Source organism: Centropristis striata, chromosome 1 (assembly GCF_030273125.1).
Source record: "Centropristis striata isolate RG_2023a ecotype Rhode Island chromosome 1, C.striata_1.0, whole genome shotgun sequence".
In the NCBI taxonomy this organism is placed as follows: Eukaryota; Metazoa; Chordata; class Actinopteri; order Perciformes; family Serranidae; genus Centropristis; species Centropristis striata.
Window position 1 is genome coordinate 6709679 of NC_081517.1, and position 23659 is coordinate 6733337.

The 23659-nt window shown below is 36.8% G+C and overlaps 1 protein-coding gene across 3 annotated transcripts in view; it reads left to right on the forward strand.

Annotated features, from left to right (window-relative positions):
* pcdh10a (protocadherin 10a) overlaps positions 1-23392 on the forward strand; it is a 38459-nt gene extending 15067 nt beyond the window's left edge. The window contains exons 4-5 of one of the 3 annotated variants that reach the window (XM_059327018.1): positions 17814-18197; positions 21758-23392. In XM_059327018.1, coding sequence (XP_059183001.1) covers positions 17814-18197; positions 21758-21777 — 404 coding nt within the window. In that variant the 3' untranslated portion in view covers positions 21778-23392. Of the gene's footprint in view, positions 1-17813; positions 18346-21757 lie in introns of those variants that run through there. The other 2 variants (XM_059327090.1, XM_059326952.1) reach the window with 2 other exon arrangements.
* Positions 23393-23659: the final 267 nt, after the last annotated feature.

Consider the following 23659-nt stretch of genomic DNA (forward strand, 5'->3'; position numbering starts at 1 on the left):
TTTAACAAGTAACGAAACGACCAAAAAAAAGACACAATATGACTGAAAAACACTAGATTACTTAAAAAAAAGACACAAAATTATAAAAAAGACACAAAATTACCAAAAAAAGGAATTAAAGGGACCTTCAACACACAACACGGTAAAGTGCCATTCATATAAAACTCACAATAAACTTTCATATCAAGGTGGGGGCCACAAAATATCGTCACAAGGGCCACAATTGGCCCACAGAAAAAAAAGCCTTGCATGAACTTTTTATAAGGCGGTCAGGGTCGACGGAGGAGTGGATTCACCTCTTTCTGTATCAATGAAACAGTAAGAGTTTCTAATGTTGGATTATAAATACAAGAAACATCTTGCACAGTTTATTGATGAATGTTTTCTTGGTATGAATAGACAGTATTGGATAGTTGGTTGAACAGTTGGAATCTCAGTCATGGGAGGAATAAACATTATTTCGCTATGATTAATACACATATTATCCTTTATATCAGTAGTTCTCAACCTTTTTGAGTCGCGACCCCCAATTTAACCTGCATGTTGTCCCCGACCTCTGCTCACTGAACACAATCTCTACAGTTCAGATCATACAAACTCAGTTGATAAGACGAATTTTGGACAAATAATGAAGCAGACAGCAACTAAAACATCTCTCTGTCTGTGCATTTATATATATTTTTTATATTTTATTGTTACTTTTAATCTAAGTCCTTTGCTATAAGTTTAAAGGTCCATTCTGACCTCCTGAGTGTGTAACAGTCAGCTTCAAGCCAGAGACTCCTTGGAAAGTAAGAACTTGATACTTTGGGATTTGTCAGAAAAGACAAAATTACCCAAAAAAATAATCAAATTGACCACAAAAAGACAAAAATTGACCAAAAAAGACACAAAATGACAAAAAAAGACATAAAATGGCCCAAAAAAGAGACAAAATGACCAAAAAAGGAAACAAAATGACCAAAAAAGACACAAATTGACCACAAAATGATCAAAAAAGACACAAAATGACCAGAAAATGACCAGAAAAAAATACACAAAATGACCAAAAAGACTAAAACTCATGAACACATGAACACTTCAACACAGTGGAGACAGAGCTGACTTCCAAAATGACTTGGCATCCCCCAGAAATCATCTCGGGACCCCAAGGTTGAGAATAGCTGCTTTATTTAACCAGATAAAAACCCATTGAGAACAGGTTTCTTTGACCTGGCCAAGAGGTCAGCAGCACACATCATAACAACAATTAAAGGGAGGTGACAGTATAATTTAAAACATCCAGTTTTCAAGGTGCAAAAGTGTCTTACGATAAAAAGTGTGGGAACTGTAACGGACAACAATTGAAAATTAAAAACACAAGCACTAGTCAATTGTCTCACGCTTTCGCTTCCTCAGGATAGATTAATTGATTTAACAAGTAACGAAACGACCAAAAAAAAGACACAATATGACTGAAAAACACTAGATTACTTAAAGAAAAGACACAAAATGACAAAAAAAGACACAAAATGACCAAAAGAAAATACACAGAATGACCTAAAAAGACACAAAATTATAAAAAAAGACACAAAATTACCAAAAAAGACACAAAATTACAAAAAAAGACACAAAATTATAAAAAAAAGACACAAAATTATAAAAAAGACACAAAATTATAAAAAAAAACACAAAATTACCAAAAAAAGGAATTAAAGGGACCTTCAACACAATAAACTTTCATATCAAGGTGGGGGCCACAAAATATCGTCACAAGGGCCACAATTGGCCCACAGGCCATGAGTTTGAGACCCATACTCTTAACCACGTCTATGGGAAAGTAGCTAGTTTAACTGTATGTGTTGTTGTAACCACTTAACTAACATAAAGTTAAGATAATTTGGAGGAGTTAGGGATATAAAATCCCTAATATACAGTCATGGAAAAGAATATTAGACCAATTTCTTGTTCATTTTAATGCCTGGTACAACTAAAGATTGTTTGGACAAATATAATGATAACAACAAAAAAAAGCTCATAAGAGTTTAATTAAACCTCTTTTCCAAAAGTGACCTGGCCAAAACGGAAGCACAAAAGCCAAAAATAGTCAAGACACAAATAAAATACAGTCAGACTACAAGAAAACGAGTTGGCTGACAGGATCACACAGAGCAGTCACATGATCCAATTAGACTTATTTCTCTGTCTTTTAAAATTGACTTGAATTCCCCCAGAGGGACAAGATTCAAGTCCTTCTGCACATCGTTCCAAGTAGAACATTTAAAAGCCTTCTTTTTTTTGCACGGTTCAGCAAAAATCTCGCTATTAGAGTTCAACGAGGTCAACGCCTAACCCTAATCAATATGAGATCTATGATTAACCTTAACCATGTGACATCAGTGCCTAGCATTAACCATCTGAGGCTAAAGCCTGGCCTTTAAAATGTCCAAGTCAATGTCTATAACCTATAACCTCTGGAGAGTTTCACAAATCCAGAGTAATCACCTCGCTCATTCTAAGATAACAAAAAAATACAGCAATTCTTAGTTTCATGTGATTAAACACAAACAAGCACTAGTGCAGTACTGTAAGAAGACCATTACAACGTCTACAACTCCATAAAACACTTACTTTTCATAAGGTACCACACCATCCAGCACATACACATTGAACATTGATATTCGCTCGAAACTATTTGAATATTATTGGAAAATAGAACCTTGTAGCCACTTTAAAGCTCCTAAAGATAGGTAGGCTAAATAGACTTACAATTGAGGCACTTGTGACGATATTTTGTGGCCCCCACCTTGATTTGAAAGTTTAATGTGAGTATTATATGAATGGCACTTTACCGTGTTGTGTGTGGAAGGTCCCTTTAATAACTTTTTTTGGTAATTTTGTGTCTTTTTTTGGTAATGTTGTGTCTTTTTATAATAATTTTGTATCTTTTTTTTAATAATTGTGTGTCTTTTTTCATAATTTTGTCTTTTTTGGTAATTCTATGTCTTTATTTGGTCATTTTGTGTCTTTTTTTGGTAATTCTGTGTCCTTTTTTGGTCATTTTGTTTTGTTTTTTTAAGTAATTTAGTTTTTTTCTGTCATTTTGTGTCTTTTTTTAATTATTTTGTGTCTTTTTTTTTAAATAATTGTGTGTCTTTTTTCATAATTTTGTCTATTTTGGTAATTCTGTGTCTTTTTTTGGTCATTTTGTGTCTTTTTTTGGTAATTCTGTGTCTTTTTTTGGTCATTTTGTTTTTTTAAGAAATTCGTTTTTTTTCTGTCATTTTGTGTCTTTTTTTGGTCACTTTATGTCTTTTTTTTAGTAATTTTGTGTCTTTTTAAAAGTAATTTAGTGTCTTTTTTGTAATTCTGTGTCTTTTTTAGTAATTTAGTGTCTTTTTTTGGTCATTTTGTTACTGCCTCCAGCGACCCCTGGGTAATTTGAGATTGAAACCCCTGCCCTAGACACACATCCAGACACAGATACACAGACGCTTCTTGCTTTTATAGATAGATATTGTTATGACCATTAGATCCATACACATCCACACTGGTCCAGCAGTGATGAAACCAGGAAGTGTGTGAACGTCTCAGACAAACTCTGGTCAAGACTAAGTGATGAGAAGTGTACAGACCATGGATCAATAATAAGTGGTCATCCAGAACCTTTGCTCTAACAATATAAGAGGCATTATTAATCAAACAGACACTCTTAGTGCAAGCAGCCATCTTGGCTCTCTCTCCCGGCCCTGTTGCCATGTAACAAACATGGAAAATGGAAGCTGTCTCTCACTCGAGACTCGGAACAATTTCTCTGTCTGTCATTACTGGATACGGTGGGAGCCATCTTGCTCTGTTTTGGCCCTGGGAGGTCTCTGGTTTACTCATCACAGCCTCGCTGGCCAACCCAGCGTAAGGAAGCTGTGCTACTCCCCTGCCGTCCTGAGCTGCTGTCCAAATATTGACGTTTTGTGTCTGTATTCTCTCTGGAACTGTGCAGGACAAGATGAAAAACAGTGGTGTGGATAGAAGACACCCTCTACCTGGGGGACAGGAGTGGTTTTTTAAAGAGAAAAATAGATAAAGAGATAGGACGAAACAGAGAGACAGAGAGGATTAAATGTGAGAGAAAATAACAAGAGACAGAGACAGTGAGAGACAAAGAGGGAGACAGACAGACCAACCAGATATATAAAGCCACAGAGGGAAGTCAGAGACGCGGCAACCTCAGCAGGTTGCCAGAACTTCACCGTAAAAAAAATACAGTGAGAGGGTTTTTTACTGTCAATTTAAATCAGAAAAAAATGTAATTTAGACTAATTTAAATACAATATACAAACATTTTACATGAAAAAACTGTGTGTTTTCTACAGTTTAAAAGTTTTGTACTAATCCTTGATTTATGGTAATTTAAATCATCTACTACCGTGATATTACATTTTTAATTTACGCCCTTTTCGATGCAATTTGACAGTGTTTAGATAGATAGATAGATAGATAGATAGATAGATAGATAGATAGATAGATAGATAGATAGATAGATAGATAGATAGATAGATAGATAGATAGATAGATAGATAGATAGATAGATAGATAGATAGATAGATAGATAGATAGATAGATAGACTGGCTGATTTACGGTAAAATACCGGCAACCTAAGCAGGTTGCCAGAACTTCACGGTAAAAAACACAGTGAGAGGGTTTTCTACTGTCAGTTTAAATGTTAATATCAGAAAAAAATTAATTTAGACTAATTTAAATACAATCTGCAAACATTTTACACAAAAAAATTGTGTGTTATTTTTAACTTTACGCCCTATTTTTGATGCAATTTGACAGTGTTTTACCATAACTTCTACAAACCTTTTTTTTAGATATATAGATAGACAGACAGACAGACAGACAGACAGACAGACAGACAGACAGACAGAGACAGACAGACAGATAGATAGATAGATAGATAGATAGATGGATAGAGTGAAGTCAGAGACGGGGCTCGTGTTTTCACAGGATTCGTTTTCCTTCATTTCTCCGCTCCCAGTTGCTGGATGTATGTCAGGCAGCGCAATTAGTCAAATCACACGACGTGGGATTTCGGAAACACTCAGAGATGTAATGAGAAAAAAAAGCAGTGAAAAAAAAGAGAAGAACAGAAGTGCTGATTGCTTATTAGCAAGTAGATTGTGTTTGCATTGTGTAGCATCATTTACATCCTCCTGTGTGTGTGTTTCTGTGTGTGTGTGTGTGTGCGCGTGCATGTGTTCTTCCTGCCTGATGAGGTCACGATGAGAGATAGGGCTGCTGGCAGGGCCTGTCATTGCCAGTCACTGTTTTGGTTGTTGTTTTGCTTTCTGCCCGAGGAAGAAAAGGTGCTTCACGGGAATCAACAGCCACTGGGTGTCATGTGGCCTGTCTGTCTGTTTACTCTCTGTACATTTACATATCTCTGTGTTAAGAGAGTATTTTTAAGCGTGTGTGTGTGTGTGTGTTTGCAAACATATGTGTTGATGTCGCTGTTTTTTTAAGAGTGAGCCGAAAGGCAAAAATCACTGACAAGAGTTTCTCCGAGCCTGATGTACGGTAAACAGTGACTGCTGCAGACTATATTTATAAATCATCTCCAGAGTACAATGCGCCCTTGTGCCTGCTTAATAATATACTGAGATATGAAAAATACAGAACAAACTGAGCTTTCTCTTAATCCTGAGACGTTAACTGTCTCTTTATCTGCATACACTGAAAAAAATTGGAGTGACATTTAGTTCAAAGAAGCGAGGCAAGTTTTTCCACACAGAAAGTGTTTGAAATCTTTACTGTTTCTAAGTTATATTTATTTAATAGAACCACTTTTAACACACAAAATTACAAAAAAGACACAAAATGACTTAAAAAAAATACACAGAATTACCAAAAAAGAAACAAAATGACTCAAAAAAAGACACAAAATGACAGAAAAAAATGAAATAAATTACTTAAAAAAGAAACAAAATTACCAAAAAAAAGACACAGAATTACCAAAAAAGACACACAATTATTAAAAAAAGACACAAAATTACCAAAAAAGACACAAAATGACCAAAAAAAAGACACAAAATTACCAAAAAAAAGACACACAATTATTAAAAAAGACACAAAATTACCCAAAAAAACGCACAAAATTACCATAAAACTTGGCCCGCGGGCCGCGAGTTTGAGACCCCTGATATAGATTGTTGAAATAATAATTACAGGGCCAAAAAAAATCTCTTTTTTTCAGTGTAGTTGCTGCATGGGTGTTTGCTTTCTGCACCTGAGCTTCTTTAGTCCTGCAGCTGATTTGTTTGTACATTTAGAAGCGAAAGCATTCCTGCCAGCGACCGTTTTATCTGCACAACAGCACAGAGATGATTGGAGGGCCTGAGGTCAACACCCTTGTGTGTCCAAGGAGGAAATTAATTTGCCAGAAGTCCATTAAAAGGCTAAAGGCTAACTGTAAGGGGGGAATTAACAGAAATGGGATGATTTATATGCCCCCAACCTTTAAAGACAGACATAAATATACATTAGTTTCCAGGGTGAATCAGAGGGTAAACGCAAGTTAACGCCACTCAAAATCTGAATTAGCATAAACAGAGATAGCCTGGAGGAGCTTCACACAGAGGTGGAAGAAGTATTCAGAGATTTTACATCAATAATAAACCTATATGGCAAATAAATAATACTCTATTACAAGAAACATCTAGTTTTTAAATCGTAAGTAAAAGCAGAGAAGTGTCATTAGTGAAATGAACAAGTATCAAAAGTACTACTTTTTTTTTTTTTTTTAATTGTAACACTTTACAATAACCATCTAAGTAATGTTTATAGATGGTTTATAAACCAATTATTAACCATTTACAAAGTGCTATACATAGTTAATCTTTAAATGTTAACAACCAATTTCTTAAAGGTATATGAATCATTTCAAAATCATTAACATACTTAATATGGTGTTAAAAATGTTAAAATGAGTGCAACTAAAACTATTAATAAACTATTAATTATAATTTAATTGTTTGTTAATGGTAAAGTAAGTATACACTTACATTAATATACCATCTATTAGCCATTTATAAGTGATTTAGTTAGTAAAACATGAATAAATAATGTATTTAACATGTCTTTTTTTTAAATGTTGTGTCTTTTTTAGTAATTTTGTGTCTTTTTTGTCATTTTGTGTCTTTTTTAAAATAATTTTGTTTCTTTTTTTAAGTAATTTTGTGTCTTTTTTTGGTCATTTTGTGTCTTTTCTAAGTAATTTAGGCTTTTTTTCTGTCATTTTGTGTATGTTTTTGGTCATTTTTTGTCATTATGGGGTTATTTTGTCTTTTTTAATCATTTTGTGTCTTTTTTTTTTAGTATTTTTATGTCTTTTTGGTCATTTTGATATTGCCTCCAGCGGCCCGCATGTAATTTGAGTTTGAGTCCCCTGCTCTAATCTGTTGAGATGCAGCTGTACATTCATAACTTCTACTACTGGTTTACTTGCACTCTTCCCTCAAAATTTGGGGTTTTATTTTCGACCTGAACACAGTGTCTTCTACACTTGACACTCAACCTGCACGTTCTGGCTGGTGATAAAAACAAACAAACCCTTTTGGCAGCAAAACCACTGACTGGTGCTGATTCTGTGGGCCGGGCAGACGAGACCGAGCAGACACACTTAAAACTTGCTGAATCACACACAATGTGTCAAATATAATAGATAGAAAGTAGCTGTCAGCTCTTATGTGCTATTTTATCCTCAACCCTCTTTATCTGTGTTACTCAAGTAAGAAACTGTTTATAAAACCAGTTGGAGCCTGTGCAGTTAATCCTGGATATTATGGAACAGTTTAAGCATATTTTTCTTTACATTAATTCATATCATTACTAAAGCAGGATGGCCTCCAGCTCCGCATGACCCTGAATAATTATCATCACATCTCCATAAGACGGGGTTAAAGCACATAAAAAGCTGATGTGTAATTGGAGATTTTTCATTTCCACACTGTAAAAAAAACCTGTTTAATTTACGGTAAAATATCGGCAGCTGTGTTGCCAGAACATTAGCGTAAAAATATACAGTGAGTGTTTTTTTCTACTGTAAATTTAAATGTAAATATATGAAGAAAAAAAAAAGTAGATGGTAGAAAGTAGTAAATTTAGACTGAGAAGTCCCTTTACTTTTAGGGTAATTGTGTCCTTGTTACATTATGGTATTTCTCTTCAACTATTTCTAAAACTATATGTACTATTCCTTGATTTATGGTAAATTAAAATCATAGATAGATAGATAGATAGATAGATAGATAGATAGATAGATAGATAGATAGATAGATAGATAGACAGATAGATAGACAGATAGATAGATAGATATCAGTAAATATCAGAAAAAAGGTAATTTAGACTAATTTAAATACAATCTGTTCCTTGATTTATGGTAATTAAAATCGTCTACAACCATGATATTCAATTTTTAATTTTTTTACGCCCTATTTTGATGCAATTTGACAGTGTTTTACTGTTAGTTCTACAAACGTTTTTTTACAGTGGATAGATAGATAGATAGATAGATGGATGGATAGATAGATAGATAGATAGATAGATAGATAGATAGATAGATAGATAGATAGATAGATAGATAGATAGATAGATAGATAGATAGATAGATAGATAGATAGATAGATAGATAGATAGATAGATAGATAGATAGATCAAGTTTACACACATGGGTGAAAAATGACCTTGTGCATTAGAAGCGTGTAGTGATACAAAAAGTGATACACTAAATTAACATTTTGAGTATATGTGTAACTATGTTTGTCTTATTTTCAAGGTTTAACTTTAAAAGAGTTGTTAGAGCCACCAGATAACATTGGAAAATCACATATTTTAACATTTTAGACTTATTAGAGCCACCAAAAAATAATTTCCATCGGAAACAACCCCAATTTAACAAGATAGGATAGTTAATATTTGTCAGGTTTTAAATTGGTGATTGGTAAATGAATGACAACATATAATGCATCCGTAAAAAAAAATACAGTGAGAGGGTTTCCTACTGTCAATTTAAATGCAAATGTCAGAAAAATGTAATTTAGACTAGTTTAAATACAATCTGCAAACATTTTACACAAAAAAAGCTGTGTGTTATTTTTTTTATTTTACGCCCTATTTTTGATGCAGATAGAATATCAGACATTTTTTTCCAGTGCAGTACTTAAAGTCCCGTGCCCACCTCTATGTGACCCCTCTCCCGCCCCCCATCTGCGGGGCCCAGGTCTCCCCCTGTCTTTTCTGGCCATTGCTCCTTCCATCTGCGACGGCCCGGGTCTCCCCTCTCCTTCCTTATGGTTCCTGCAGTCTTGCTGCTTCTCCTGCCTGCTGTCTCTGTCTGTGAAATCTGTGACTCCCCCCCTCCCCCCCGTCTGTTTGGCCCTGGCCGTCCCCTTGTCTGTGAGCCTCGTGTCTCCTCTGGCTCTCCGACCACTGCACAGTCTTTGTTGCCTGTCTCGCTCCCCGTGAGGCCTGAATTAGCAACATGATTAGATCCACACAGTGCACACAAACACAGAAAATAGCATCAGCAGCAGCAGCGCTGGGCTCTTAGACAATGTGTTGACAGCGCGGTCGGTAATAACGTGTGATATTTACATGTGCGCCGGGTGACATTTGCCATTACAACTTGTACAAATACAGTAAATTAAGTCAAAGCTATGAAGGTGTTTTTATGTTGAGTGGATGTTCTGGTACATACTTATATGCAATGTACTTTTTCTCATCGTAGCAGTTTACTTTCGTTTGGATGAGCTGAACTATACTAGGGCTGGGCGATATATCGATATATTTTTAACCCTCGAGGCCTCTTTAAGATGACCTAACACTTTACAAGTGATTTCAATTTTCATGAAAATGGGGAAATTGGCCAAATTTGCCCTGATTGTGAATATTAGTTGTGCGGGAAAAAAATATCGGTATCGGTAATCGGCTAAATGAGTTGTAAAAAATCGGCATATTGGATATCGGCAAAAAATCCAATATTGTGCATCCTTAAATAAAACTACTTGTGACATGTCCTATTTGGCTTTGACTTTGATTGAACATTTGCTCTCACTTTGGGATAAAGAAATATCGGGATATATATCGTATATCGATATTCAGCCTAAATGTATCAGGATTTGAATTTTGATCCATATCGCCCAGCCCTAAGCTGAACACAGTTCTCTCACCTTTTCTTTTTTTCTGCCTATTTTTACTCTTTCTGTCTTCACTGCTGAGCTACAAGGGTGCAAATTTGTTTTCACAGTTTTTTTAAATGCAAAAAAATGAAACATGTTATTCAATCTACCCTGTCTTTATCTGCTGGCTCGAATTATGCTTAAAAGTGAAATCCTATCTTTAGTTAAGACATTATGAGGAGATTGTTTATTGCACTTTCTGCTATGATAAAAATTAAAAAATCAAAGTAGAAAAACTGAACATTTATCATACGTAAGGCTGACATTCTTAATTATCAGTCAACTAAGTGTTATTTGTTTGTGCTTTTTTTAAGCTGAATGACTTCAATGCTCATATGTTTAAACACAAAAGTGGTGCTTTCGCATGATTCTTTGTAGAGAAACTCACTTTTACAGATCTGTTGCTTTAATCAACAAATCACACGAGTGTTAGATGACTTGAAATTTGTTTAGTCGTAGACAGCCCCAAGTCTCTCCTGTGCTTCTTCTCTCTAATGCTGCTTATAAATCTGTTTAGCTTCCTTGATAGAGATGAAAGATCACGCTGTATCTGCGTCTTTAAAAGGAGCACCGTGCTTTACTACCTTTGATTTAAGCATCTGTTGAGGAGAATATGAACTCTGAATAAAGTATAGATATAAATATTTATTTTTTTATCTGGAAGCCAACACAGCAAGGGAAGGTCTGTGGAAAAAAAACATAAGAAAAGCTCCACACTGTGCTGTTTCTTGAACTTTTGCTGTGAGTAATAACTGATATATCAAAATGTATGTCCATCCATACAGACTTATATTACACCCTTGCTTCACTGTCTGAAGAAAACCAGTCGATAGATTTCACGAATTACACTTTCACTGCAGTGTTTCAGTGTTAGACTTGTTAAATTGGCATCATATTGTAGGAAAATGTCTGAAATGCACAGACCAGTAGAGCAGGAGCATCCAATCTGACTGAACAAACAAAACAACAGGGAAGAATCTGACAATATGCAGCAGCATTTTTATGACCAGAGATACTTATTTCACTTCATGTAAAGATAATCCATAATCCAGGACAGCCAGATATTTTGAGATGTGGTCTTAATATGCAGGAGGGAGAAGTGGACAGAGAAGTTTTTCTCTCCTGAGAAGCTGCAGGTGTAGTTATTTTTTTGTATTTCACCAGGGTTTTTGTTTTGTATTAAGTTGGCTTCATGCAGCAACATTCTTAGAAGTTGCTCTCATATTTTCTCTTAATTTTCTGTTTAGAGAAAACAATAACTCCAGATGGAGCAGATGTTCGTAACCATCCGATGCTGCTCTTATCCAGATGTGCTGAATAATGAATCCCACACTATATAAGTGAAGGTGGGCGTTAATTTGGCAAATGCCAAAAAATTTGAAGGAAGAAAAAATGACAGCAGCAGCAAAACTGACGTACTGTTAAACAAACTTAAACTGAAGTCTTATTGTTATTTCTTGGCTCCTCTAGTCATTTTTAATAACTGCGGAGGTCCTCCCTCGCAAAAATGTTACATCTGGAATAAAAGATTTCACAATATCACAATATTTCAGGGTATTTTTGTGATCATGATATTATTGACGATATTACAAAATATATTAAAAATATATTAAAAATATGATTTTTTTAGTCTTTATAAATATATAAAACTAAAAATAATGCTCTTGACTACTAAACAAGATAAAACACTAAATCTGAGGGAAATGATCTTGCTGCATGGGCAACTTAAATGAAGTTGTTAAATCTAGAAATAAGCATGTTGAACACTTAAAATAAGAAATAACTTAAAATAAGATAAATCATCTAACACTTCCAAATCTAACGTTATTTTTTTTTGTTTTTTTTATCTTAGTAAGAAACAAATGATTTGCAGTGCATTTGCAGCTTTAATTTATCTTGTTTTAAGAGTTAATTTCTTATTTTAAGAAGTAGGAATGGGTAACGCTTTATATTAAGGTCCTTGTAATAACCATTAATTAACAAGTAATACGGCCCTTGTAAGTCCTTACAAGATGCTTATTAACAATATTGTGTGTTTATAAGCTTATATAAGTGTTAATAATGGCATTACAAACACCCATGACCCACCCATTATGTCTTTGCCATGCCTTTATTAATCTTATGTTGTTTGCTTATTGATATTAAAATATACTTTATGGCTCATTTATTATAAGTTAACTATAAGTTAACTATGCTTTTTGCAACTACCGGATCTAAAGCGAGAACAATGCCTTATTACATGTTAATTAATGGTTATTAAGGACCTTAATATAAAGTGTTACCTAGGAATGTTGCCAATATCATGATATGCATTTTTTGTACCCATAAAAAAATGATACTATTGTATAATAGTGAATGATATGATATGGCACACCCCTCGTCTGGAATTTGTCTTGTAAATATTCCACAGCCATATTTACACCAAACACAGAGGTTTTACGTGATAAAATAACTGTTTTGTGAATCGGCGTCTTGGGAGGGTTGATGGAATTGTGGTGACATGTTTCTAATTACTTTCTATATTTATATTATTTTCTGGTTAAGTGACATTTTGAACCAACCTGTCATCACTGCAGCAGATGAAGGCTACTTCACCAGGCTGCTCTCAGAATGATAATACTTAACAACTTCCCACACCACATGCTCTATTAAATGATAAGATACTTAAAGCTCCCATCTGCTTCCCTGTTTTAATCTAGTGACAGCAGACACTGTGATGTGAGATTACAGCCATGTCACAAGTAATATCTGACATATTTGTGAATTTGTAGCAATATAAGATGATTGTTATAAGGCTGGTGTTATTACCTGGGACCTGTGTGCTGCCTGTTGAAGGCAACAGAAGCACAGAGCTTCAAAGAAGCCTGTGTGAGAGCAGGTTGGTGTGAAGGGCAGCTGTCAGATCTGTAAAAAAAAAAAAACACCAACACAGGCCGAATGTCTGCAAAGTCGACTAAAACACACACTTCACTTATGTCATAAGAACGGACCATATAAGACACAGACATGAGGGGATCATTTCTAAATCACATCCGTGAAATAGCCACGGATTCGCTTAACTCAAAATCCATGGAATAGCCACGGAATCACTCAAATTTCCGTGAAACTGACACGGATTTCGCTACAATGCAAGTTAATGACAGTCATATCCCGTGGCTATTGGTTTGTTCCAAGTCACGTGACTTTCAAGGTCCCAGCAGTCAGAACAAAAAACATGGCGGACAGTTCTCTCATTTTTAGTGAAAAAAATCAATATTTTGACTTAGTTTCTGCATAAAAATGGATTTTGATCACATTTCTAGTGAGAAATATATGTTTTATTTTCTAAATATTCACTCAGTGATTGTACATAATCACTTTGTATGTTGGAATAGCCACGGGATATGACTGTCATTAACTTGCATTGTAGCGAAATCCGTGTCAGTTTCACGGAAATTTGAGTGATTCTGTGGCTATTCCACGGATTTTGAGTTAAGCAAATCCGTGGCTATTCCACGGATTCCTGAGAGACCAGGTTGCCCAGGGGATACTAGGAAACTTTTCTGTTCAGGTAGGCATTTTTAGGTTGCCCCCAGATGTTTTTATCATTGTCTCTGCACCTTCATCTCTTCATTTAGCTTTTTTTTTAATGTACTTTATTACCTGTGTCTCCTTATCTACTGCTGATTTTAACGTGTCTGATTTTTCTCTTAGTCTTTTTATTTTGTTTCTGGTTTCTGTAGTACTTTGAGATTTCTTTATGAAAAGTGCTTTACAAATAAAATGTATTATTATTTTTATTATTACTAGTTCCATACCAATAGACCACAGAAACACTTTATATTAGGGATCATATATTCAACATTAATTAGTTGCTTATTAGCATGCAAATAAGTAACATATTGGCTCTTAATGAGTCATTATTAAGTAGTTATTAATGCCTTATTCTGCATGGCCTTATTATACAACCAGTAAGACATTAACTAAAGGTTTTCCCTCAATAACCTCAGAATTATTGTTTATTAGTAGTAAGTAAGGAAGTTGTTGTATATGAGTTATAATCTTAATATGCTTTACTTTGTATGGACTTTATAAGTCTCTACATAGCGGTGAACGAAACCATCCAAAGGGCAAGTAGCCACTAGTAGACTAACATTTTTTCCACCACTGCTTACATGACGTTATTTGTGTGTGTGCTGCTGCTTTTAGTAATAAAGGACCAGTGGCGTTATCAGCGGGAAGGATCAGTAGAATAGATTTGTGTAAGTGGACCCTTTGATCCGACGGCTTTCAGCCTCGGGGAATTACACATTACAGATTGTCCGCTTTCTGCGTTTCTCTCTCTTCTCTCTTTCCTGTTTTCTGCCCCTCTTTGCTGATGTATCGCTTTCTTCCTCTCCTCTTTAAATAACCACATGAAGCTATGGTCAGTCGGTAAATTATACTCAAAACAAGATAATTAAGATACTATTGCTAGATATAGGAAGAAAATACTTGGTAAGCTTCATGATTTTTGCAGTGTATTCTTGTTTTCTGATCAGCTACATGATATTCCCAAGTGAAGGGAAAAACTGCTCCCGATTTACAAACCCGAGGGGGGGTGGAAATATTTTGAGAAAAAAGTTGCAAATTTACTAGATTTAAAGTAGCAAATCTGCATGAAAAAAGTCGCAGATTTACAAGAAAAAAGTGGAAAAAAGCAACTTTTTTCTCGCAGATTCACCACTTTAAATCTCATAAATCTGCACATTTTTTTCTCGTAGATTTGACACTTTAATCTCGTAAACTTTTTTTCTCAAAATATTCCCCCCCTCCCCCGGATCCGTATGTTTTTTTTTTTTTTTTTTTACACATTCCACAGTCCACATTCTGGCCGTATGTAATATCCTCCAATATTCTCTAGAGTGCCCTACTAAGGGTTAAACTACTCCCCGATTTGATCCCGCCATCTGAATGCTTTTCCCACACGGCTTCACTTGGAAAACCGGGAAAACTAGAAATCCAATCAGCAACACGAGCAGCGAACGTGCTGCAGAGTCTCATTACAGTGATGACTCTGTTCATGTCTCTTGTTCCTTTCTCCTTCTCTTTTATAATCTCTCTCTCGTGCCCCCCCTCCTCTCTTTATTCTCTCTAAGAGAAAGTAATTAACATAACTGGTACCTCTTTCATGCTGATCGTGTGTTTGCGTGACTGTGTGTTATTCTATTATATCATTTCAGATGTTAATTTAATCTTTTTTCTATGTTGATGTTTTGTTGTTGGCAGTAGCTCTGTGTCAATTACACACATTGTCGGTTTGTATAGGGATGATTGACATTAGAATGTGATGAAGCAGCCAGTGAAGATTCGGGTGGTTTTTTTGTGGCGTATTTCTTCGGATAATTGTCGTTTTTCTGTGTGTGTGTGTGTGTGTGTGTGTGTGTGTGTGTAAGGATGATGGAATATGGATTCACATTTTGTCTCTTGGTGTTTGGGAATCAATTGTGAGTCTGAGGATGTTGATGTGGAGAGGGGGTGAAATGTTTTCACAACACCACATCACTTTGATTGCACATTTCATTCGGAATGAATGAGGTGAGGAGGAAAACAAACAATTCGCTTCATCAATGTTGGCCTTGTCTCTTTGATGAATAGCTTTTGCTGCACTTTTTCTGCTCGCGACATTGGCAAATGATTGCTAACTTGTGTTCTCTCTTCTGGTCTCTTTCTCTCATCTCCTCCTCCATCTTGACTTTCCACTCCAAATATCCTGCTCTCCTTCTTTTTCCCCTCTTACTTATCATCCCTTACATCTCTGTAATCTCCCTTTCACAATTTCCATCTTTCCATTTCTCCGCACGTCATCCCTCTTCCATTTTTCCACCCTCCCCCCCCTCTGATCCAAGGCTGATGAACAATATGGGCAACTGGGCAAAAACCTCTAAAGGGCCCAGGGCAGTGTTGGCACAAGCAAAATATCTGTATCTTATCTGTATCTTAATATCTTATTTTCATCAACATTTATTTCTTATATTTTTTAAGGAGGTTTACAAATATGGCTTTATGTTTTGTTGTATTGTTTTTATTTTGTAAATTATCATTTGTCGAATGTAAAATGTAATCTATTACCGCTAACTCTATAGGCTGAAGTTATTGAATATATTTTATATTAATTGAATTATTTATATTTGAATTTGAATTGCTTAACTTGAATCATTGCGTTGAAAAACTGAATCTGAATCACATAATTTGAATTGTTATTGTTCAGTTTGAATCATTGCATTGAAAAACTGAATCTGAATTGTAATTTCAAATTGAATTTATAAGTTTGGAACTGAACATTCAGTTCTCAAAATTCAAATTCAGTTCGCAAAATTCAAATTCAATTTTCTGCGACAAAAATCCGGCTAGTTGAGGCAGAGCAATCGAGCGCAGATACACAGAGCGCCTCTTCGGCCAATCAGCACCTCCGTTTTCTTTTGTAACATTTGTTGCCACCTGGTTGCCATGGCGCCTCTTTGGCCTCTTGGGCCCCCGACCTCTAAGGGGCCCAGGGCAGTGTGGGCACAAGCAAAATATCTTTTTATCTATCGCTTATATATTAAACTGTCCATCGGAGCCGTCGGTCACAAATTAATTTTGAGGTGATTTCTATTTAAAATGAGCTGAGGACCAAAATGCTACTTGATTCTAGATTCTTTATTCTTGTTTGTGTCTTGTCTTCCTCTGTGATGCATCTACCAATTCAATACATTTGTGCTGCTGGGAATAGGTGTTGTTAAATTAATATTGGATGCTTTTTAAGTGGTTGCTTGCTTATTTTATTGTGAAAATTGAGGACACTTCCTTCCCGATCATTTTCTATCTTTTTGTACAGTGTCCTTGAGTGCTAAGAAAGGTGCCTTCCAAATAAAATGTATTATTACCTCAGACAGCCTGGACATCTTCCGCCGCAGGCTGAAGACCTATCTCTTCCAACAATACCTCGGTTAAGCCATGGTCACCTAACACATATATATATATATTAAAAAAAAATTAAAAAAATTGCTCTTCTTCTTCTTTTCTATTCTTTTCTTCTTTAACATATAGCACTCCTGTAGCAATGACAGTTAGCTCTTAAAGTTATGTACTTACTTGATTCCTGTGGTCTATGTCTAGTACCTTCAGGTTGAATGCACTTATTGTAAGTCGCTTTGGACAAAAGCATCTGCTAAATGACATGTAATGTAATGTAATGTAATATTATTTTTATTATTAACATTTAGGGCCGGGACAACATTAATTGCAAGAAGTAATTTTGTGCATTTTTACACTGCGCTTTTAAGATTTCATGCTCAAATGCATGTAGTTGTACTGAGGGCCACTTCAAGTGAGGGTGCGGGCCGTATGCGGCCCCCGGGCCTCCAGTTGCCCATCCCTGATGTAGTGGGTCAATTTCTCCAGATTATACTGATGCTGACGTGTTTTGTTTGGACATCGTGGTGCGTTAGTAGTTCTATGAGCGTTTGCACATCTGTACATGAAAATGCACTTGATGACAGTTAGTTATTGATGTATTGAGTATATTAAATGTATGTTACTGTAATTTTTAGAGTGTTAATCTGGCCCTGCTCTGATCTGCATCCTCTCTGCAGGCGCTGACCTCTTCTCCAACTGCACAGAGGAGTGCAAAGCCCTGGGGCACTCCGACCGCTGCTGGATGCCATCCTTCGTGCCGTCTGACGGGCGCCAGGGGCCCGACTACCGCAGCAACCTGCACGTCCCCGGCATGGACGCCACGCTGCCCGACACTGAGGTACCCTCCTCCGTCAACCTGTCCGACCAACTCACCATGACCTCGTCCGCCGCCTCGTCCAACGATAGGTCATTCTCCACCTTTGGCAAGGAGGGTCAAAGGTCACAGTCACACCACAGCCTTCACCATCACCTCCATCAGCAACAGCAGCAGTACAGCTCCAGCACGCTAGAGAGGAAAGAGTATGATAGGGGGACCCTACCGTACAAACCCACCTTTCTCTGTGAGTATCAGTATGAAAGCTCCCTGGGACCCTACGACTTTGGTCTGGTCCAGTACAGATACTAGACGAGGGGACGGTGAATCTGCCTTTTGATTCCGATCTGGACTTTTTATGTTGCTCATCAACATTTATTTCTTATATTTTTTAAGGAGTTTTAAAAATATGGCTTTATGTTTTGTTGTATTGTTTTTATTTTGTAAATTATCATTTGTCGAATGTAAAATGTAATCTATTACCGCTAACTCTATGGGCTGAAATATGTGCCGCCAGAAAGTGAATTTGAATTATTTATATTTGAATTTGAATTGCGTAACTTGAATAATTGCATACATAATTTGAATTTGTATTTTTCAATTTGAATCATTGCATTGAAAAACTGAATCTGAATTGTAATTTCAAATTTATTAGTTTGGAACTGAAAATTCAGTTCGCAAAATTCAAGTTCAATTTTCTACGACAAACATCCGGGTAGTTGAGGCAGAGCAATCGAGCGCAGATACACAGAGCGCCACTTCGGGCAATCACCTTCGTTTTCCTTTGTAACATTTGTTGCCACCCGGTTGCCATAGCGCCTAATCGGCCAATCAGCACCTCCGTTTTCTTTTGTAACATTTGTTGCCACCCGGTTGCCATAGCGCCTCTTCGGCCAATCAGCTCATCTGTTTTCTGTGCTTGATTGCTCTGCCTCAACTACCCGGATGTTCGTGGCAGAAAATTGAAATTTAATTTTGCAAACTGAATTTGAATTGTGAGAACTGAATGTTCAGTTCCCAACTAATGTAATTTCAAATTACAACTCAGATTCAGTTTTTCAATGCAATGATTCAAATCATACAATACAAATTCAAATTATGTGACTCAAATTCAGTTTCTAGTGGCACATATTTCAGCCCATATAACTCCCCTTTTCCAAAACCCACTTTGAAAAACTAATTCTAACCCCATCCTAACCCTAAATACTGTCTGTAATCATGTGATTTATTATAAAATAAACATCATTTGAATTGGACTCATGTTAAACTGCTGTGGCCCATTTTTCTTTCTTTTAACCTTTCTCTAAATTTCCCCTCTAAATCCTCTCCAATTAGTCTTTTTTTTATCTGATGCTCATATAAGTAAAGGTCACCAACACAAGCACACTGCACATTTCTATTGCTGCCATCCTCACACATATAATTAAATGCCATTTATAGTTTCAAACATGATTCGAATGTATAGCGAGGAAGTGAAAGCTAGATCATCTCATATTGTAAAGGACATCTTTTTCCATTTGCTTCAACAACAGAGTTGTGCTCGAGCGCGATGACTTCCCTACTGAATAGCTCGAAAGGTGAAACACACAGCCCACGCTTCTTCTTTCTCAAAAGGATTGAAGTCCATTTTGTTCTAAAAAGGAAGTGTCGAGTATCTATACTTGCTCGCTTGTGGATCAATACCTGACATAAAGAAGGGTGGGTGAGGTGGGCTGTCAACCCCGGGGTCAAGATTCTTCAGATGGAAAAGTCACGAACACAAAATGTGTGCAGGAAAGCAGGGGAACTATTACAGTATGAGGCAGGTTTAAAGCAACATTACGTAGGGTTTGTCTTTTTTGCAATTTAGTGCTAATACAGTGTCGTAAATACAAACAGTATTTATGATTATAGTTATGTTATGTTGACAACTTTGCTCACACAGCTAAAAATCAAGTTTGTGCAGCAACTCAAGACAGCCAGCGAATATTACTCACTAGTCCAACAGCAAGAAGTCCAGCTCAACGTCTGTCTGCAGCCTTTTTTTCTCTGGAAGCTCTCCAAAAGCTAGTCCCAGAATGTTCAGCAGCCTCTTGCTTGGTCACTTCCCCATTCCCCTGACATAATGTTCTGCTCTGGTTCAGATATCGACGGTATTCCTTCTGCTACAGACCTGAATACCTGCCTCTCCCAATGGTCCAAAGCTCCTGTGCTAGCGGTGTAAACACCAACACTTGCTGGCGTTTAGAGCAGTCCTGCCAGCACAGCTAACTGACTGCAGCTAGCAGCAGTTTATCGTTACTTTAGCAACACATAAAGGTTCCTGTCCAGCAGAAACCTCCTTAATCACCAACTGTCAAGGAGGAGAAGCCGGGGGCGTCCCGGTGGCTCACACTGGTAGAGCGCTTACCATGTAGGCTGAGTCCTTGCTGCGGCGGAGCCGAGTTCGAATCCAGCCTGAGCTCCCTTTGCCGCATGTCTTCCCCTCTATCACCCCCTTTCTATCTCTCACTATCAATAAAGCTAAAAATTTAAAAATTAAAAAAAAGGAGGAGAAGCCGGAGAACATCGGAGGGAAAATCTGAAAAAAAAAAATCTTTAAAATATAATAGTTTCACAAAAAAAAAATCTTAGACAGAGCAGGTCATGTCTCAGACAGAGGCCCATTCTCCCTATTATAAAGTGTAGTATCAACATTATTCTAAAGCTGCAATTTCTAGGTAAAAAAAAAGTTGCGTAATGTTGCTTTAATTTGGCAGGTACGATATTGATCTGGGAATAAAATTGAGTTTCCAGCTTGCTAAAGGAGCAGAAGGGGATTCTTTGGAAATGATGGCAGGACACTTCTTGTAGATGTCAATTGCTTTCCAAGCTCCCACATTACATGAATATTCTATTAGCTCTAAGAGTAGAGAATGGATTCGATATACACATTCAGTAGAGAAGTCATTTCCAGTCAAGTCACCACCATGTTAACCACCATCCTCCATGATACTGCATGCTGACTGTCTGTGGGCTGTCTCTCAGGTAAACGCCGAGCACTATAACCTTTTTTTTCCCCCCCTCTTGTTTGCGACTTAGCAAACACAGCCAAGCAATCTTCCTCTTGCACATCAGGTCTGTGTGAAAAATAATTTGTATTTAGCCTTTAGGTGCTGGAGCCTGCTTTGCTCCAAATATAGCAGCCTGCGCGTCTGCTCATCTCGTCTGCCTCGCAGGGCTTGAATAAATGCACTCCATATTCGCTCTGTCCAAAACTCACACAACTTATTATATTTCTTTTTTACTTTTTTGATTTACGATTTCACCTATTTTTCCTCGGCTTTTGAAATAAATTGACTGCGGGTTGCAAAGGTTCTGTTGTTCATCAGTCTGTAAAAAAGATGAGAACAGTCCCAGAGGCTGAGGCTCTATTAACCAATTGGCATCATGTTCTACTTTTAAAAATAGCACCGCATGCTACTACTGGCTACGGCGATGCTCTGATCACCAGGGTTGCCTTGATAAAGGGTTTATAAATGTTTAATGATCCATTTATAGATAATTAATGAAGCAATTAGTGCTCTGTGTATTTTCTATGCATGCATTATGTAGCCACCAAAATTTGAACATTTATCTTCACTGATGGACATGTTTTTGCCCAATTCCCAAATTAGTTTTACCATTATACTGCGGGAACCAGTCTTTAGGGTATATAAATAACTTCACACAGAGTCCTTTGTGGCACGTATCCTTCAATAGATGGTATTTCGAGCTCATTGTGTCACTAAAGAGTCTCAAGGGACATGGTGCCATTTATCTTAACAAGTGTGTTCTCTGTCTTTTCAGCCCGCAAAAGGATTTGCTAGCTCGTTCCACGTGGACCTGTCGGAGACAGCGTGAATTTCTGTACTAGACCACCAACACTGATGCTGGAGACAGCGATATCAAACTACACAAAACAGCAACCTGGACAACAGCAACCTTGGTTAAGCTTCATTATCTTGGGTGGCGAACTGTAACAAAGCCTTGGCAGTGGTCGCCGAGGGAGGAGAGGAGAACTAAATACTGAGTAGCTGTAAACCTCTAGATATCTGAAGAGCAATCCAAGGCCTTATTCCTCTCAGCAGGACTGAGACCGAGGCCGAAACACTCGATATGTGAAATTATAAAAGTCATCAGCAGCAGACGGATGAGAGGAAGCGAACGGAGGAATACAAAACAAGAAGAAGAACGGGAGATTTACTCTCGGAGATGTGTGTTTTTTGACTGAGGAGTTAGCCTCTAGAGAATCTGTGTGTGCCTGTTTACATGAAGAAAAAACTGAAAATGTTTCTGTACAAACAACCAATGTCACACGGAACCCTTTAGCTATTTCTATGGTCACCACTAAGCCAACTGTACAGAGACTGAGTGGAGGAAAATTGGAGATGGAAAGTCGGAGAGACATAATGAGACAGAGGTGTTGTACAGGTATAAAATGACACGGGGGGAAAAAAAAGAAAGAAAGAAAGAAAGGGGACGAGCAGAGATGATGTGCAGTACTATAAATTCTGTATCTCCGGTTTTTTGACTTGACTGTCTTTATATAACTTCTCTTTTTTGTTTCTGTTGTTCTTTCTGTGTGGTTAAAGTGTGCAGACTAAAGTATTCCAACTTACCGTTACAGACAGGAACATGCTAACCGGAGCCGGGTTCAGTCCTCTTTCAAAGTTTAGCCACTTCAGGAAGGAGATTAAATACACTGCGTAGAAAAAGGAGATAAACCAATCCTCGTTTAGTTTATCAGTAAAATATCACAAATGAATGTTCTCATTTTTAAACTAGTTCCTTCCTGAGCTGACTGCAGAGAAAGTGAAATGACCCTTTACCGGGACATGGTTCCCTTGACGCCATTGGCCTATACATAAACAATCAGACACACTCAGTGGTTTTTATCATGTGTGCAAAGTGTTTACTGTGCTATTTTAAAAAGCTTATAAATGAATATAAATCTATATATAACTATATATATACACGATATACTTTTTTCTGAAAACTGTGTAACCATTGGTTAGTTTCTACACCTCATAACGTCATTCAATCTAATAATACCAAGTGCTACAAAATCAAGACTTGTATCGATTCAAATCATGAGGAGTGTTTCAGCCTAGAAAAGCAAAACTCTTCACACCAACCAAGGATTAAGTTGATGTTCTTATTTGATTGTTACTTTTCACCGTTAACAGACGCTGGGCCTTGTTGTGTGTAGCGAAGACAGCAGTTGTTTTGGCCTGTTGTGTATTTTTACTAGCAGAATATGTGTTCATGTACAGGAAGGGGGACTATCACAATCGAGCTAGATATCAAAGGTTTTACAATCATACAAGAGAGGCATACACAGATAAATACCCACACACACACACACACACACACACACACACACACACACACAGGTCAAGTGGTGATAAATAAACAGTGTCATTGAAGTTCTCTTATGTGTGGTTTGTCGTGTTCACTTGGGAATATCCTGTAAATGATCAGAAAACAAGACTACACTGCAAAAACATGAAGCTTACCAAGTATTATCTTCTTATATCTAGCAAGAGTATCTTACTTATCTTGTTTTGAGTATAATTTGCCTACTGATCATAGCTTCATGTGCTTATTTAAACCCTTAATAGGACACTCTTCACTATTGAAATACTTGCAAATTCCAAATTTCAACCCCAGAGAATATTGGAGGATTTTACATACAGCCAGAATGTGTAA